The sequence below is a fragment of the Coturnix japonica genome, chromosome 7, assembly GCF_054131305.1.
Source record: "Coturnix japonica strain WE chromosome 7, WE-NBRP24, whole genome shotgun sequence".
NCBI classification, from domain to species: Eukaryota; Metazoa; Chordata; class Aves; order Galliformes; family Phasianidae; genus Coturnix; species Coturnix japonica.
Window position 1 is genome coordinate 5,819,322 of NC_140669.1, and position 14,378 is coordinate 5,833,699.

A 14,378-nucleotide genomic window follows, 5' to 3' on the forward strand; every position below is an offset into this window, starting at 1 on the left:
AAGGGCTGACGGGAAGCTGCGCGGGATGGGGGGGTTCCTCACACAGCGCCTCGACCCCAGTCCGCGCTTCATGCTGTTTCTCCGTCATAAATAACACAAATAAATAACGTAATACTTAAGGCTGCCTGCAAAGGGACAGAGAGTAATTAATGAGAATGTACCGGCCATAGTGAGCGCTGAGGTGTTGGCTGTAAAGGGAAAATGACGTAGAGGTAAAGGAAGCATTGAAAGAGAAGGGAGAGGGCTGTGGTGCCGTGGCAACGCGGTGTAAACGAAGCGCGGCGGAACGGCCGAGCCGCTGGGACAGCTACAGCGACAGAGAGGGATAGGGATAGAGATAAGGGACAGAGATAGGGACAGAGATAAGGAACAGAGATAAGGACAGAGACGAGGTCCGAGCCCGCTGCCCCGCCGCCACCGGCACGTTGGTGTGTGTGGAATCTGTGCCTCTGCCACACTTCGCTGCTGAAACACACGGTAAGGGCTAGCTGAGAACTTGTTCAGCTGTTATTTTGAATTAAATATATGTTTATATATACACACACAAAAAAGGGAAAGTCTGGCAAAGTTCAGCGTATAACCCTTAACAGGCTCATATAATTGCCCTTCTGATGGGTTATCTGCTGTTTAGCATAAGGAGAAATCAAAAGTGCTGCTTTCCACTGCAGTTCCACACAATATCAGTTGTCCCTGATCTTGGTTCTCTTCTGCTTCCTCTGTTATAAACCTCCAATGACAGCACTGCCCGATGTCAGGGTGCAGCACTGTTTGGTATTAGCAGTATTTCTCTCTCATGTAGGGTGGTGACATGTAGAATTGTTATGATTAATTTAATCTGGGTTAAACGGATGAGTCTCTTGGGAAGGCTGCCGTATGCTGACGGCGTGTTGTGTACTTATTGCTGATGGAATGAGAAACAAAGGCCACGTTCTTTTCCTGACCGGCAGTAAGTGGCAAAATACTGAATCCAGCAGGAGCTACATGGGCCATTTGTTTCCACTGAGCTCTGTCACGACTTGGAAATACAAATCCAATCCTGAAGGACTCTGAAGGACAGAGTTGCTACCTGCCATCTGTTGCTTACATCTTACCACTGGCTGCACTGTAACACTGGGCTGCTTTCCCATTAGTAGCTCCACTGAGAGCCCTGAGCTGAAGTGCAAGGGAAAAAAGGCATTTATGACTAAAAATGGGTATTTATGAGCTAAACAAATAAGCAAACAAACCCAAACCATTGCCAGCGATAGTACCTGTTAGGAATAACTTGTAATAAAATGTATAATGAATGCTGAAAGTGTTTTTTACCTCTAGATGGAAAAAGTCCACACACATAATTCATATTAGGCACATTATTAAGGAGTTTTCCATTAAGGACTTCATGATCTTTCTCTCTAGCATTCAGTAACCCCATGTAACTCTAATGACTTCTAGGCTATCATTCATGTATCTTTAAATGCATATTCATTTCAGTGTATTTGTACACATATCTGACAGTTTTGTCTGTATTTTTTTAAACTGAGTTGTTTGCAAAATTGGTAATCACAGCCTGAACCACTGATTAATCAGCTGAGCCAAGTGTTGGGTCAGCTGTGGGAGCACAGGTGAGAGTAGTTTAGCTGTGCTCCCAGAAGAGGGGAGCTTGACTGCATCTCCTCTAGACCTCATTTAGGGGCTGACCACCACTAAGGCAGCATCTCTTGGAGATTGCTCATGTTGTATGTTTGCAGGATGGGGTATTGGATGTTGAGTCAGATTACAATTTGTTCATAACTTTAGTACTTTAAAAATACTGCTGTTGTCTTGTATAGTATTCCTAAATTAATGAAATATAACTACTAGTTTGTGAGCATGGATTGGATATTAATTAATGAAACGTGTTCTCAGGTTTCAGGACCTTAAAACATCTAAGGACAGTATGTCTGGAAAGCGGAAAATTAAGAGGAGAAGCATAGAAGGTACCCAACCAATTAAATGAAATCTGTGAAATGGAATATATGTATCTGGAGAAGAAAAAGGACAATTAAAAAAAGGATAATTAATTTGAGAACTTGTCGTTGGTTAATATCAAACATCCACAAAAAAAAAAAAAATAAATTGTAATCAAACTTAGAATTATTTCTGCCTTTGAAAAGCCCTGAGATTTGTTTTGGTTTTAATACGTTTTCTAAATGAGTTTGTCCACATTTTTTTCTTCTATTTCTGTTCCACTGAAATAGGAGATGTAATTGTTTGTTTTTTAAAGATGTTCTTTGCTTTTAAAAGTGGATTGAATTATTATTATACTTACCAAAAGAACTGAAGTTATTTTTAGGTTTAAGCATTCAAATGTCTAAAATTTACAACAAAATGTATATGATTTTACTCAAATCGAATGTGCTCTTTTTTTTTCACCTGATACGTTTCAATAATATTTTAATGTCCAAAATTAAGTATATTTGCTTTGCATGACTGGTGAGTGAATGATATGCAACATACTGGTGTTTTATGCAGTACAGTACTAATATACTGATGTACTGATGCAGGTTGTGGAGCAGTTGTTGCTCTTCCAAATGCAGATAGGATAGTGAAAGAAATCTGTGATTCATGCAGAGCTCTAAGAAAGAACAGGTAAGTAGAATTAATATTTAATTTGTGGCTGGGTACCCAAAAGTGAAGACAAAGCAAGAATTAGTCTGAGCGTGGAAAGATTTACTTTGTGCCAGATGTTAGATGCAGCTATATGAGTTGTAAAATGTTTCTTTCTTCCCAGTGTCAATCACTGTTCCTTGCAGGATCAGGATATTGCACTACATGAACTGTTGGTTTGGTGCAATGTGAGAAATAACTTGTGGTGAATAGTTTTACATCAGTGTTTGACCTAAATAAAAAAAGACAACTGTCGTGCATGCAGCTTTAAGATAGACTGTATTTTCGATCTCTTTTCAATCAAAGGTTTTTTGTTTGTATTTTTTTTTCCTCCCCATGTTTGGATTTTCCATTCTTCAGAAACCAGATGGCAGAAATCTGAGTCTTGTCCATACAGCCTCTGTTCTTGCAGGCGGGCCATAGCATAGCTCATAAATGACAAAGAATTCTTTGACATATTTTCCTGATGATTCATAAAACATACATGCTGGAAGCAATAAGTTTTTGTCAATAAGGGAAAGATGGGGCAATGTTTTCCTATTCATACTGTGTCTGTGTTGTTTGTTACTCACTGTTATTTGTGATCAGTCACTGTCATAGCAGTTAGATGCTGCTGGGGAGAGCCACGGCTTCCTAGATGGATCAAGAATGAGAAAACACTGGCATTCTTGCATCATAGAAGCTTATTGTTCCTATTATTCTGAAGCTGAATGGTTATTTGAACTGAGTAGATACCTTCCACTTATTTTCATTTTCTGTTTTGGTTTTTGGTTTTGCCTTTTAGCCAAAAAACACCGACAGTCAGACTGTGGCAAGATAAACAAGTGGCATGTTGTCAAAGTAAAAAGCAGTTAACGTTACGGATGGGACAGCACACCTCTCCACCTTTCTTGCAGAAGAAAGCATTCATAAGACATGGCTTTGACTTCAGCTTTCTGCTACAGGCTTCATGCCCAGAATCCAACATTCCAAAATCTTTTAAGGATTTAGGTGCTTTCCAGATGATAAGAGCACATATGCAACAAGGTAAGTTTGAATTTAAAAGTCAGAACTGTTCAATAAAGTGAAACATCACTATCAAGTTAGATACTAACGCCTCAGAAGTCCTTTTTCTTCAAACTTCAAACTGTCTTTTTGTTTGTTTAAATTCTTCATATGAAGTGGGCTTCAGCCATGTTGCCTGCCTTCTGTAATTATGTGTGTGTGTATTTAGGGAATGAAGGAGATAAAGAAAAGCATCATAAAAAAAGATGTTCCAATTCCCACTTCACTGTATAATAAAACTGACCCCACATAATGTACAGTGGAATTCTAGGCAAGGACACGATGCCATCTCTTTTGCTTTTTTTCCTACGATTGGAAATTAATCAATTCATAATTGAATTAATTAGCTACTTGTTGAAGTCAGAAAACATCTGAAATTTAGAATAAATATTTGCTTAAATTATTAGAATAAAATATTTTTATATTACCAAATTTCACTGTGTTTTATAGAAAGTGCAATTGTAACTTCCCACTCTTTTGGTTATAGCAGATATATAGTGAGGTCCTGCAACCACACGTTAGACAAATGTCTGGTCCTCAGAACCCTGCAGTTTGATATATTTTGTAATGAAAATTGTAGTTTGTTTAACTGCTCATTCACATCAATGTGTTTTGATTTTTAAGGGTTTAATATGACAATACTAGAAAACAGGAAGAAGAGGTCTGAGGTAAGGTAGTATTATGTATTAAACTAAACACAATTAAAAGTTTTATGTACTTTGAAAACTTTAGAAGTAATGATACAAAAGAAGTCTGAGTAGTTTTCTCTGCTTGTTCTTCAGCTTTTCAGATGAACACCAAGTATTTTTATAAATGTTATGATTTATATCAGCAAATGTTTGAGATTATATTAATGTTACATCAGGTAAGGTGATGGCAGTTTAAAAAGATATAGAGCCCTTTAAAATGGAAATACATAAGTTAAGTTTAGGTTTGCATATTCTGTACGTTAGACATCTTAAATGCTTAGTTTTGATGAATTTAAAAACAAAGCAAAGCAATTTTGTTGCATTGATGGGTAATATAAAATTGAAGCCAAACTGAAGAATACTATATTACATTTTATAGTTGATTAAAAACATATTTAACATGAAATTTTGTGAGAAGTGTAAACAGGATGCTTGACAAAAAAAAAATTATGGCTAGTCCTGTACTTGCACTGAACCTTGTCATTTAACATGAGTCAGAGCATCACAGCAGGTGAGCTTTAAAAGCTGCAGAAGATCAAATTCATTGTATATAGAAGAAAGAGTATTTGGTTTTTATAGATATTAATTAGTTGTTCTTTCTACTAGAGACAATAAATCTGTTGTGTACTTTAGCATGCCTGTTGCAGAATACAAAAGCATGCACAGAAGTTCATAAAAAGAGCTATGGAAAAAAACCAAAACACATTATCAACTTAGAAAAATAAATTTAAATAATAAATTTAAAATAAATTTAAGTTTAAGAAAAATAAATTAGTTGATGTCAATGTAATTTAATAATGCTTTATTTCACATCGTAGGCTCTGATGATTTCTTATCATTTAGGATTTACTGAGCATTCAAACTAAAACCATGCAGACTAGACAAAGCCTTCTGAACTATAAATTTCAAAACAGTGCTCATTGCTTTCCCCAGCACATTCGAACCTCTGCTTATCCTTGGAATGCAGAATGGTTGCATTCACTGAGAGTGCACAGCAAGAAGGAAATTTTGGCATGATAAACTACTGACCAGCCTTTGAATTCATGTATCAAGCACGCTATATAGCATAATACACAGATAAGAACTGATGATATTATTTATTTGTACGTGTGGCCAAGGGTTATTATTTTTAAATTATGGATACTGGCTTGTGCGTTATAGCAAAGAATCCCACTTTCTATACCACAACAAAACGAGGAATAATTGTGAATCTGAGAAAAATAATGTATTTTCACAGTGTTTTGATATTACACTTTATGTTAGGTTAAATGTAGGAATATGTCAAACACATCAATATATCCTGTTCTGATGTTTTTTCCTTCACCTGTTTAGTGAATTTAGTGATTAGATTTTACATTTGTCTGCTGTGTAGTACATTATTAATTTCTTTTTTTAATGGAAATTACAGTTCCATTTGCCACCAGTGACGTTTCAGCCCATAAGAACAATTCATCTTGCTCCTCTAGATGATATTTTCGTCAATAAGCGCATCAAGATCAGAAATATTTTGAATATTATGAAGTCTGTTTCTCAGCCTATAAAATCAACTACTAAATTTTATCAGTATCAGTTAGGCAGTATAGTAAAAAGACAAGCTGAGAAGTCTTCAGGTGTGATTGTGGCTAATATTTCTGAGAAGTTCACTCCAACAGAAGACTTGCACTGCTTCAGCAAGAATAAATATCACAAGTACCCTAACAATCAGAAAGAAGAAACTGAAAACGATTTGGAATGGACAAAAGCTGAGATAGCTGCCAATACTGAAAAGAATGTCCAGAAGTCTCAGTTTTCAGTGGCTTGTGAGAATGTAGATATTATGACCCAAGATGGTTTTTGTGATGCTAGTCATTTTTACCTGAGCTCAAGTAATGCTGTGAAAAGCTGTGGAATATTTACAGCTCTGTGTCCTGTGTCAAACAATACAGATATTTTAAGAGCTAGCAAGAAGGAAGAAAGAGAGAATTCCTATAGGACTGGTATAGAAGAGAACTTTACAGACATGATACTTTACTGTAGGCCATGTGAAGATCCTGAGAGTGTACTCTTCATGCTTGGTGATTGTAATTTAGATTCTTCATGTAAAAATGAAGTGATTGAGTCCTGCCATGTCTTAGAAGCTAATTCTGTAGCTGCAGTAATTCCTGGAGAAGTGCAGGATAGTTCTGGAAAACAAACAGAAAATAATGTTTGTCTTCTCAAATTAGAAATGGAAAATAAAGCAATGTCAGAAGTGACTGTGAAAGGTCAAAGTGAGCTTGTTCCTATAGTCCATGTTGCTTTCTCTGAACAAGAACTACGTAGGAAACCACACATTGCTAAACGTCCTGCCAGAAAAAGGAGCGTTGTTCGTAGCCTGCCTCCTCATATCAGTCAGAGCTTCAACGTTCTTTCTCGCAAAGACAATGACAAAAGTGAGATAAAGATGAATAGAAACAAATGTTCATCAAAATCTAAAAAGAGTAGCAAAACAAGGACACCTGAAGGCTTTGTTGTTTCTGATGAGACTTCTATAAAACACAATGCACAAAAGATGAATGCCAAGAGGAAGAATTTTCCATCTTTGCAACTGCCATGCATGGAATCTGAGACTGTCCTGACGTGTCAAAAAAAACCACCTCAAGCCAACAAATGTTGTTTTCCTCAGAGTTCTCAGAAACTTAAAAAGCCAAGTTCTCCTTGCGGTTGCAAAAATCTAGTTATCCCGAAGAAACCTGTTACTCCACTTCCTCTACAAAGTGCACCATCTGCTTCAGATTTTGTACAACTGAAATACAGTGATATGTTCAAGAAAATAAATTCAAATGACAAAGGCCCAGATGTTTACGAGATGTTTGGAACTCCTGTCTATTCTCACGTGCGTGAGCTTGATCAACTTAAGAACAGTTTTTACAGAGATGCTTGTTCTGCTCCTCCTGGGCGTTGCATTGCAAGCACCTGCAGTTCTACCTGCACTAAAAGAAGAGACAGCAGCCAAATAAGAAATGCTCAGAAGAGGACACGCTGTAAGCCAAAGAAGACCATATCTGTCACTAAACAAAAGCAGAAAGGCTTATGTGCAAACAACAAAAGTACTAAACTGAGTGGTAGCAACACAGAGCGAGATAATGTAATATCTTCCGGTCCAGATTGTCAAATACAAACTTCAAGTAGCATGACATTGTTTCATGGAGACGCAGATCGTCAGCTTATATTTTTAGAAGAGCTTTCACAATCAACGAAGCCAAACAAAATTCTTTCAAATTCAATGTTATCAACTATTAAAGAAGCCTCTTTGGAGCAGTCTCTAGACAGTCAGGATCTATCCAACCATCAGATTGTTGCTTCCTCTAACCCGGATCTTCTTCAGCTCAGCGATAAAGACTACACAGAATGTGCTGCTATAAGTAACAATTTAATAACAGACCAGAACATTTGTGTACCCCGGTACAGAGTGGATATGACTATAAATCAAGGAGAAGCATTGCCCTTTTCAGATAGACAGGAGTGTCAATTCCTTACACACAAATTAAGACGCAGTTGGTCATACACGCCTCAGAACAGTATTTTGGCAAGTGAACTCACTCAGCCTTCAGTGATTCAGACAACAAATGTTACAAGCCCCAGTTTCCAGACAAGTCAAAACATTTTCTCATGGGCAGGTAATAAGGATGTAACTGATGAGCTGCTTTGTTGTCTGGCTGCAGAACTGCTAATGCTTGAAGATAAAGACGTGAACTCTTCAAGAACAAAATACGTAGGTTCTAAAATGCAGAATACCTGTACTAAAGAAGGAAACGTAATGAACAGAGATGGAGAAATAGTACATAATGATCTAGAGAAGGTAAAATTAAATTTTTGTAACTTGCTTACTCCTTTAAGTGATGCTTCAACAGCGTTAGATGAAAGATGAGTCTTTTTCTGTTAACTCAGTATTCAGTGCTTAACTGAAGTACTGTTAATATGTGCTCATTAATGATCAAGTCTCTTTTCCTGGAGCCAGCTGCTCACTGGGTCTTCCAGTGTTCACCTGAGGATACTGATATTAGATGCTGCCTGTCTGACATGGGCCAGATGGTACTTAGGCATGACTGATGTAGCCAAGAAGACTTAGATACTGGGTCAAGTTAAACTGAGAAATTATAGTGATAAAAAAGGAGAGGCTGCTTTAATTGGTTTGGCACAAGTACTGGCTTATCACATCTGTTTAAGTAATGTTTAAGTAAACTTCAAGCTCAGAAGGCTTAGATGGATTCTGGCCCTTACTCATTGAAAAAACCATACCTACTAATGACCTTATCTGCCTGTACTGCTGCTTCTTTACCCTCTTAGTATTTCCTCTGTTTAAATTAAAAATTTACAAGGAAAATTAATTCACTATGTTTTGATTCACTTCCCTATCCTTCTGCAAACACAAATGCCTATTATACCTCCACTAATACTTCCAGGGATCTGTGGCTGGGTGCAGTAACTATTAGGTTTTTGTTGTTGGTGGTGGTGTTTTGTTTTTGTTTGTTTCTTTAAGTAGTTGTCTCTTGTGAATTCCCCTCCAAGTTGTTTTCATGAGGCTTGGATTATATATGTTACCTAGGGCAAATTCATTGTCATATTACCCCATAAGTTTAGCAAACTTCAGCTATATGACAATAAAATAAATTAAAATGGTAAGTCAATATATATCCTGCTCTTTTAAGTGTTCCTTCTGCCTGGCTTGCTTTCAATGGCACAAAAAGATGGCGTGCTGTAATCTTCAGATTGTTTACACTTGAAAATATTTGTGTAGTCTTAGGTAGCAAGCCATTGGCAAGGACCAAATATATTCTTATATATATATATATATCTGTAGAAAAGATTCATGCCAGGTGAAAGTTACTGTCTGTAAAAAGGTGATGATAATATGAGGCCTTCTTTTTCCTCCTTTCTTTCTCCCCACACGAACCATCATGCTCCAAGCAGAGTTACAGAAAAGCCTTTCTGGCATCAAGTGAAGAAAGTGGACTGCTCAACTGTGAGGAATCTACTCGAGTACCAGGAAGCAATTTAAATAACAAGGATACTATAATGTGGACAAGAGGTGAAGTCCTTGGAAAGGGAGCCTATGGCACAGTAAGTTGAAGTCTCAGTGTGATAAGGGGTGTGCTGGTCATCTCTGAGCTATATCTTGCCTTATGCATGACTACTGTCTTACCCAATAAATAACTGTAATATTTCAGTGGGACATGGCACATGACAAAAACAAAAGAAGTATTTAAAATGAGTGATCATATGCTTTAATGTCACATTCCATTTTAATAAATGCTAATTTCATTGTAGGTATACTGCGGTCTGACAAACCAGGGACAATTAATAGCTGTAAAGCAGGTTGTTTTGGATACGTCAGATCAACTGACTACAGAAAAGGAGTACCAGAAGCTGCATGAGGAGGTTGATCTTCTGAAGACATTGAAGCATGTCAATATTGTAACTTATTTAGGAACTTGTCTGGAAGACAACATTTTAAGTATTTTCATGGAGTTTGTTCCTGGTGGCTCCATTTCCAGTATTCTTAATCGTTTTGGTCCGTTGACAGAAACTGTCCTTTGTAAATACACAAAACAAATTCTAGAAGGGGTTGCATATTTACATGCCAATTGTGTAGTACATCGAGATATCAAGGGCAATAATGTTATGCTCATGCCAAATGGAATAGTAAAGCTAATTGACTTTGGCTGTGCCCGGCGTCTGGCTTGGGTCAGCCTCAGCGGAACACACAGCGAGATGCTCAAGTCTGTGCATGGGACTCCATATTGGATGGCACCAGAAGTTATCAATGAATCTGGATACGGGAGGAAATCAGACATCTGGAGTGTTGGCTGCACAGTATTTGAGATGGCAACAGGAAAACCACCACTGGCTTCCATGGACAGGATAGCAGCCATGTTCTATATTGGGGCTCACAGAGGACTGATGCCTTCCCTACCTGATCAATTCTCTGGAACTGCAGTGGACTTTGTGCGTGCATGCTTAACCAGGTATGTAGCTTTTTAACTGAAAATCTTCATGAAATGAATAGCAGATTCATAGCAGCCTTTTACATATATCTGAAGATTAGATTTTGTCACTAGCATGTTATTTAGTGAGCGTGGCAGTGGACTCAGAGGCAGGAAGCTTGAATTCTAATCTTCAGATTAGGATTGTTGTGGCATTGTTCTATGTGAACCATATAACAGTTACCAGAAAGACTACTGTCAGTAAATAGCAACATCATGTATACTTTGTCTCAGAGAGAATAGTATTTAGAAGGCATATAGTATAAGTATTTATATATTCCTTTTATTTATTTGTTTGTTTGTTTATATATACTTTGAAGATAGTAGGAATTGTTAAGGTAGAAGGAAATACACAGGTGGAGTTTCTAATACAGTATTGACCGTATAAAACAAACACACGAAATCAAAACTACAAGTCAGCAACTACCACCAGCAATAACAAACAAAAAACTCACATGTGTCTATAGTGGCAAAAGTTTCCTATATCATCTTATCATGCTGCAAATGTGACTCCTTCATTCTTCCTTTCCCATTAGTTTATTATTTAGGAAATCAGCATCCTTTTTCCTGCTTTGCTTTTGAAATAAGTCCAAACTGAGGGTTAAAAAGGTGCAAACCCCTTAGTTCTAGAAATACTGTAATTTCAAATGGCCTCATTAACATTAATTATGTTGATTGGAGATGACAGAATAGACTGACAGATTCAAGTTCAAGCAAATAATTGTCACATTCCTTAAATACATTTTTTGTGCACCTGAAACAGCCAAATTCACAGAATTATTCTATGATTTTGGAAGATTTTTGTGGAAGAATGATTTTCGTAATAAATTATTCCACTTTTATAAGTCATAAATACCAACTGTATCTTCCCATAAATCCTGCTATCCTCTCTGTCAGCCTTATTAAAAAAAATAAATTAAAAAAGCAACCTGAAAAGGACTAATCACTTGAGAAATAAGAGAAAAATAAATGACTTAGTGTGCATTTAGCTCTTACAAATAATTACATACCATAGATGCACACCCAATTTTCGTACTGATTTTTCAAATCCTCAAATGCAGAGATCAGCGTGAGCGCCCTTCTGCTCTGCAGCTGTTGGACCATCCCTTTGTGAAAGGAAGACGGTGAATTGTTCAGAACTCCTGTCAAGTGAGTAAATGTTTTGTATTATGAAAAATATTTCCTCTCGTGAAAGAGATCAGAACAAACTGGGTTAGGAGTAACAGCAGAACATACTACAGATTGGTTGTGTAGACAATAGGTCTATTTTTAGACAGTGCTTAACATTTTTTTTGGTCACATCTGTGTTCATTGGAATGGGCATTCGTTCATTATTAACACAAGGCCACATATTTTGTTGTTTCTGAGGAAATCTAGAGGGGAAAAAAGCCTACTATCAGCAGCACATGGCAAGCAAGGTAAGTTGGGAGTGTCAATTTTCTGTAAAAACCTATGGAATGTGAATGGTACCAGCAGAAAGCTTTACGGATGCAAAAAGTATCGTGAAAGCTCTTCTCAAACTCATAGATCTCAGTCTTTAAATGTCTCTGTGAAGATCCTGCTGAAACTCCAAACCACGCAATTACGTTGTAATAAAACATACTGAAGTTGTTGTTCAGATAGATGGGCCTTTTAAGTGTAGGTGGCGAACAGAAAAAAAAAGTAAGCTGTAGATACATAGCAGTCCTTCTTTTCCTTTTCTGTGGGGGTTTATCAACCACAAGATACTGTGGTGATAATGACGAGAGATATCCAGCTGCACACAGATGTACCATTATTAAGCTGACATCGAGGTAGTTTCCTAGACTCTCTGGATTTATGCATCTGAGATTTGAGACAATCTTTTTTTTTATTTTTTTTAATGCATGGCCATTTTATGGACAGTTTTGGGTTGAGATTGGAAGGAAAAGCTGGAGATGGTGTATTCCAACTGCACTGCTTAGGGCAGGGCTGGCAGATGCAGGTTGCTCAGTTACTTGTCCTTTATCTTTTGAGTATAACCAAAGATAGAGACTCTACAGCTCCTCTAGTCAACATGTTCCTGTGTTCAAATCCTTATACTGAAAATAAAACATTTGAGCAGACTGTCTTGTGTTTCAAGTTGTGCCCACTTTCCACCGCTGGATAACACAGGGAAGTCTGGCTCTATCTTCTTGACTGCCCCTCACCAGGAACTGATACACATTGATAGGATTATCTCAGCTGCCTTCTTCAATCCAAGTGACATGCTGTAATTCTTAAACTTCTGTTTGCTGATACAGAGCAGCAGAAGCAATGGAGCATTACCTTTCTCTTGTTTGCAGAGGCTATAAGGTGCCATTTGAATCACTAGAGAAACTACTACTAATTTCCAGCATCCTTTACCTGAAACAGGAGAGTAAATTTTATTCTGAGACTTGAACTGTTTTGAGAAACACTTGAGTGAGCATCGCGTTGATGACAGAGAATAGTCTTAGTCTGCACCATGTTACGGGTAGTTATGCTGGCTACTACCTACTGCTGACCCAATGCAACAAGAATAAATCTGAAAAATATTTTGATACATCGATAGGAGATGATACAGGTATTATCATTTAGACTGTCCTCTTTCTGATGGGGCTTCTTTCTCAGTACAGTTAAGATTTTGTGGGAATAAGAAGCAAAATGTGGTGAACCTTATGATGCTTTGAGTGCCAACAAGGTTCTAGGAAGAAATGCAGTAAAATTCAGCCCTGGAACTTTAAGGGGCTGAGCCCTCAGAAGTTAAAGGCCCAAAAATGGGTTTTTCACAAAATGGAAAGAAGAACAAAAAGTTGGTTTGTAGATCAACTTTCTGCAGAGCATTAAACTCTTCAGTTACTTAAAATAGCTTATAAATCTTATATTATTCCAGTAGCCTGACTTCAGACAGCTATTTGGTCTAAACTACACAAAAATGAAGAGAAATCAGTACTTCTAGCAAAATTCTTTATTAATAGTTTCTGTAGGTATGATGTCACATAACAATAACAGAACATCATGCCAGTATAAAGAGAAATCTTAGCATTACAGAAATCTTCAAAGTTTAAACAGTTATCAGTCCCACTTTGAGGAATACCAGCTGGTCCTCATGTCAAAATCCATGGTAACTCGAGCATCTTTACATTAAAGTACCTTGCTGAATAAGGTAAAAGCCCTGACACACGAACTCAGGTAGGATGTACATATTACCTTAATCTTAATAATATACATTATGGAATTATCTCCAAAAAAGCTGCAAAGTAAAAATGAGTTTTTACTTAGCATGAAGTGATATTGAAATGAACAGGGAAAGAGCAGGAATGCTTTAAGACATGCAGTTAATTAAAAAAGTTCAGAGCTATGAACCTTCCTCCTTATGCGTATCTTATATGCAAAAGTAACATCCTCTGTTAAAGTCTGAGTTCCCTGCTATTCATGTTAGTAATCGTTATTTAGAGTTTGAATGTAATTTTCAGTTCAGCTAATTAAACTATAGTTAATTTCCATTTTTTAATTTTTTTTTTTAAATAAGTGTTAAAGTTTGTAAAACCTGAACCAGAAAATGATACCAATGATAGTGAATTTTTGCTTTTGTTTAACCAGATTTAGAGAAGGCGACTGTTGTCTAATGCTTGCAACAAAGATTTTTTAAGCTTAAGTGTGTTAGAGAACCAGGGATATGTGATTGCATACCAGCCCTATGCTCAGCACAGCTAAACAGACAGTCATGTTGATTTTGGGCATCTCAGATAACTCAGCTGGGCCTGGCATCGTAGAACATTCTACAGGCAAGTCTGACAACTGCATATTGCTTACTTAAGGAGATCACAGATTTTTCACATCAGAATCCAGATAACCTCTTAATAAGGAGAAAAGTTGGGAAACCTTAAATCTTTCTTTTTTTCTTTTTTCTTTTAAATGATAAATGACTTTGAAAAGGGACACACTTGCCTTATGATTCATTGTATTTAAGGAGGGCAAGCCTTAAGTTTCGTGTGTATATATATATATATATATATATATATATATATCACAA

At 37.0% G+C, this 14,378-nt stretch overlaps 1 protein-coding gene across 5 annotated transcripts in view; it reads left to right on the top strand.

Annotated features, from left to right (window-relative positions):
- MAP3K19 (mitogen-activated protein kinase kinase kinase 19) overlaps positions 1-14,378 on the top strand; it is a 38,009-nt gene that overhangs the window by 762 nt on the left and 22,869 nt on the right. Inside the window, exons 1-9 of one of the 5 annotated variants that reach the window (XM_085552176.1) lie at positions 11-477; positions 1,885-1,955; positions 2,523-2,607; positions 3,410-3,651; positions 4,294-4,337; positions 5,767-8,178; positions 9,291-9,440; positions 9,648-10,345; positions 11,425-12,448. In XM_085552176.1, coding sequence (XP_085408302.1) covers positions 1,916-1,955; positions 2,523-2,607; positions 3,410-3,651; positions 4,294-4,337; positions 5,767-8,178; positions 9,291-9,440; positions 9,648-10,345; positions 11,425-11,491 — 3,738 coding nt within the window. In that variant the 5' untranslated portion in view covers positions 11-477; positions 1,885-1,915 and the 3' untranslated portion in view covers positions 11,492-12,448. Of the gene's footprint in view, positions 1-10; positions 478-1,884; positions 1,956-2,522; positions 2,608-3,409; positions 3,652-4,293; positions 4,338-5,766; positions 8,179-9,287; positions 9,441-9,647; positions 10,346-11,424; positions 12,449-14,378 lie in introns of those variants that run through there. The other 4 variants (XM_085552175.1, XM_032445917.2, XM_085552173.1 and 1 more) reach the window with 4 other exon arrangements.